At 42.1% G+C, this 3,876-nt stretch overlaps 1 protein-coding gene across 3 annotated transcripts in view; it reads left to right on the top strand.

The window, feature by feature from the left end:
• KIF20A (kinesin family member 20A) overlaps nucleotides 1–3,847 on the top strand; it is an 18,981-nt gene extending 15,134 nt beyond the window's left edge. For 2 of the 3 annotated variants that reach the window (XM_018569224.1, XM_018569225.1), the window contains exons 17-18: nucleotides 954–1,091; nucleotides 3,460–3,847. In XM_018569224.1, coding sequence (XP_018424726.1) covers nucleotides 954–1,091; nucleotides 3,460–3,771 — 450 coding nt within the window. In that variant the 3' untranslated portion in view covers nucleotides 3,772–3,847. Of the gene's footprint in view, nucleotides 1–264; nucleotides 325–953; nucleotides 1,092–3,459 lie in introns of all 3 variants that reach the window. The other variant, XM_018569223.1, reaches the window with a different exon arrangement.
• Nucleotides 3,848–3,876: the final 29 nt, after the last annotated feature.

The raw sequence follows: 3,876 nt of genomic DNA, 5'->3' as shown, positions 1-3,876 counted from the left end.
GGATTTACAATTTTGTTACAGATCTAAATTTTGGAAACCACATTTGTACAAAATACTGTTGCATGTGGAATGTATATCCTGTATTAGCTTTGCAGAAATGCCACACACTTGCATGGAAGCCAGTATGATTGTGCAGAATATCAGTTCAGTTGCATGGTACTTTAGCAGTGTTGCGCTGACCACAAAGAAGATGGTTGGCAATGTGTTCAGTGTGAAGTGGTCTTATTCTGTGCTGTAAATGTTTCCTTTATTTTGCCCTTCCAGCATTATTTTCTGGGCTCTCGTCACACGTGCACAGATTTTCAGCACACAAGAGCTCTTTGGGTAACCAACTTATTATCCGTTTTCACGCTTTCATCACCAGAAGGTTCTGGGGAGCAGCTGTGATCCAGTCCTCTTTTGTCCTTGCTTTGCTTGCATTAAATTGGTGGTGTTTAGAGGGCCCCTTGTCTTCTGAGTGGTGGAAATGCTAAATTACATATACTTGCTGTTACTATTTATAGATGTGATCCTTGCTTACATTCTTCCAGAATATTGTTTCTAAAATGTATGTTGGTGTAATTTACACCTAAAATTTCTAATTCGGCCTTTTTTATTTAAAAAAGTGGAGGAAAGTGTCTGACTACTTATTATGGGCAGCGCACATTCCCCCCCTTGTAATAAATCCTACCAACTGACTTCTACTTCAGAATACTGGCCACTCTGTGGGGGAAAAAAAAAACCAAACATGACAGATTGTGACTAAGCTGTTTTTTTGTGGACCACATGCTCCCCAGAATTTAATTTATCAACCCTGCTATTTGCACAGATTCCTGCTTCCTTCCTTTCATCATTAATAGTGGGCAATTTTTTTTTTTTTAGGGTAGATCTGAGGGTGGTGGCTTTCACTGGGTGTTCAGTGATCTTTGTCCCTTCATTTTTGTGTTTTTTGTTTTTTTTTTGTTTTTCTTCAGAACATCAGATCATTACGCACAGAGATACAGAAGTTTGGAGAGTCCCTGCAGCAGATGAATAGAGCATGCTGTCACACTACTGGTGCAGAAAGACTAAGACAAGCTCTGGGTACATGCGATGATATCCTATGTAAACAGGTTAGTTTCTTTCTCTGCATAGACACCTTTTCTTTGCTTTGAGAAAGGTGGATCCTTTTTTTTCTTTTTTTTTTTTTTTCTTCCGTTGTGGGGTTTTTTTTTTGTCCTCCTATAGAGCTTTGGTAGACCATTGCGGGATCGTGCCAGGAAGATGCTGTAATGTGCTTGGAGCATTGATTCTGCATGGGGAAACTCTCCTTGGCACTTTGTGCTGGATGTGTGTTGCCGCAGGGTGTTTCACCCGTTCAGAGGCATGGTCCATTGCGGTGTATTCCACCGGGAGGGTGAATATTGTATGGGGCGTGTCCTTTTTTTAAAAAAGTGTTAACCTTGAATTTAAAAATTCCATATGCGTCTGTGTTGCCTTTTCAAAGTGTATTTCCAATTTTGCAGTCCTATTCACACAGCATCTCTAACAAACAATATTTCTTATCTTTTTAGATATCTCTATTAGCAGGCTTTTGCATGCTGCTCTCATTTCAGTCACAGCAAACTCTTACTGTCCTAATAGAAAGGCCTAGGACAGACTTGAGTCTCCTTTTTAACATACAAGATCTTTAACCCTTGGTCAGGATAGACAGTCCTGCTCATCTAGTTTACAGGTGATGATGAAATCTGCCAGCCCAGTACAGATGGGGTTAATTAAAACACATCTCACAATCCCCCAGAAAGTGAGAACTAAGAAGGCTTTTTCAGTCCTGGAGTTAGAACAATGCGCATTTAACAAAAGAGGCAATTTTTTTTTTTGTGTTAAATACCCATGATTGGAAACATGTAACAAATATAGAGTAGGTGTTGTGCAAATCTGGCTGCAGTGCGTGTAAATGTGGTCTCTAGCCAAGTAGCCAAGCGCTTCTGTATTGATTGACAGCGAGACTGCTCCTGCTGGAATCCACTGACTGTCAAACGGCACCATCCCCCCTCCCGCGTGTGTGATGCAATCGACAGCCCACCCTCTTGCGATACACACGCCCCCACCCTACTCTTAACCTTATGCTCCTAAATGGGTCCCTATGAATCCAAAAGTTCCATATGGAATCCACCCCCTCTGTGGGGTACATGGACCACCATCTCTGTAGATAAGAGTCTGCGGAAGCAATGTTATCCAATATTCATTGAACAATACAAACTATGGCTGGGTCCTGAACTTCCAGAAGTCGACGGTACTTTGAGTACTTGAGCCTTGTTTTGGACACTGCTCTGTTCAGGGTCCTACTTTTTTTTTTGGAAAAGATCCCATCTCTTTTTCTCAGACCGTGCAGTCCAGGATTTGTGCTACCATTCATTTTTGCACAAAGGTGCTAGGCATGATGGCCCCCATGTTGGAATTGGAAGTCTCCCTCACCCCAATAGTCTGGAGGGTGCACGTGATGGATATCAGGCTGGGGAACCTCTTGGTTCAAAGGACTTAGTCAATGGAGGAATCTTTTTTTTTTTTTTTTTTTTTTTTTTTTTTTTTTCAAACCTGTTTGACTGTTGTTTTTCTTTATTTCTTTTCTTTTACAAAGTTTGATCCCCATCCTGGTGTTTGGAGCCATTTGGTTGTTTCTAGACCTCCCCAGTTACAGGTCCACCCGACCATGATTCATTCACAACGCCATGGCTGTGCTTTACATTAACCATCAAGGAGGCAGCAGAAGTCTCTCTGCTGAAAGGGAAGCAGACCTTATCCAGGTTTGGGCAGGCTTTTTTGCAGGGGGTCACTATAGCGCTCTATAGCAGCCTGATCCTAATTTATCACTAGGTGAATTCGGCAAACTATCACTCCGGCCTTTGAGTTGAATAGTACAGTTGCCCCTTTTTGGTTGGGGCCCTCTCTACTAGGAGCATTAGTACTTCTTGGGCCTTCGAGCTTTAGGCATCAGGTTCCTAAATCTGCAAGGGTGCCTCCTGGTCCTCTTAACACTTGTGTCAGGTTTTACCAGGTGGACTTCATGGCTCTGCAGATGTACAGCAAGTTTCTTCCTTTTTGATTTTGGCACTTTTCTGTTATTGGTTAGTTTTTACATGCCGGTTAGGTGTTTGCCTCTATATTGGACTACTTTTGATGTCCCATCTGTTAAAGAATGAATTCCCTGTGTCCTGTGATGTACAATGAATTAAAACAGGATTTTTCTTACCGATAAAATCAGTTTTCTTAGATTACATCACAACATACAGAGACCGGAGGGGAGGGGTACTGTGATCCACTGCTTGTTGGAAAACCGACAGGCTGAGTGGCAGGGGTTAGACAGGGATGTCCTACAGCTTTGATTTGCTACTGTCAAATCCCCTCTCCTGCCTTAAGTGACTTATGGCACCCATGATAGGACATTGACATTCTTAATTTTTATATAATTGATTTTTTGTTTTTTTTCCTCCTCCCTAGGAAAAGACTCTAGCAGAGCTACAAAACAACATGTCCCTGGTAAAGATGGATCTGAGAAAAAAGACAGCTTGCATTGCAGAGCAGTACCATACTGTGCAACGATTACAGGGGACACCTTCTGGCTTCAAACGCATGTGTAACAATGAAAATATGCAGCCAAACCAGTCTTCTGAGAAAAAGCCTTTCCTTCGCAACCTTCTGGGAAGGACTCCTGGACAGAGAAATCTTATGGAGAACAGCCCTTACAGCCGTGTCCTGAGAGCACGCCGTTCCCCTGTACTAAAGACTATTGCATTTGGTACCAAATATTGAATATATGCTGCTTCACAGTGAGTGGACTCATAGCAACACTCTCATTGCTGAGGCTAATGGTTGCAGTAACTTTACAGTGCCTATCAATATCTAGTCTCATATATA

The sequence above is a fragment of the Nanorana parkeri genome, unplaced genomic scaffold, assembly GCF_000935625.1.
Source record: "Nanorana parkeri isolate BGI_ZX_2015 unplaced genomic scaffold, ASM93562v1 scaffold1306, whole genome shotgun sequence".
Lineage (NCBI taxonomy): Eukaryota > Metazoa > Chordata > Amphibia > Anura > Dicroglossidae > Nanorana > Nanorana parkeri.
This window is presented reverse-complemented; position numbering and strand designations above follow the sequence as displayed.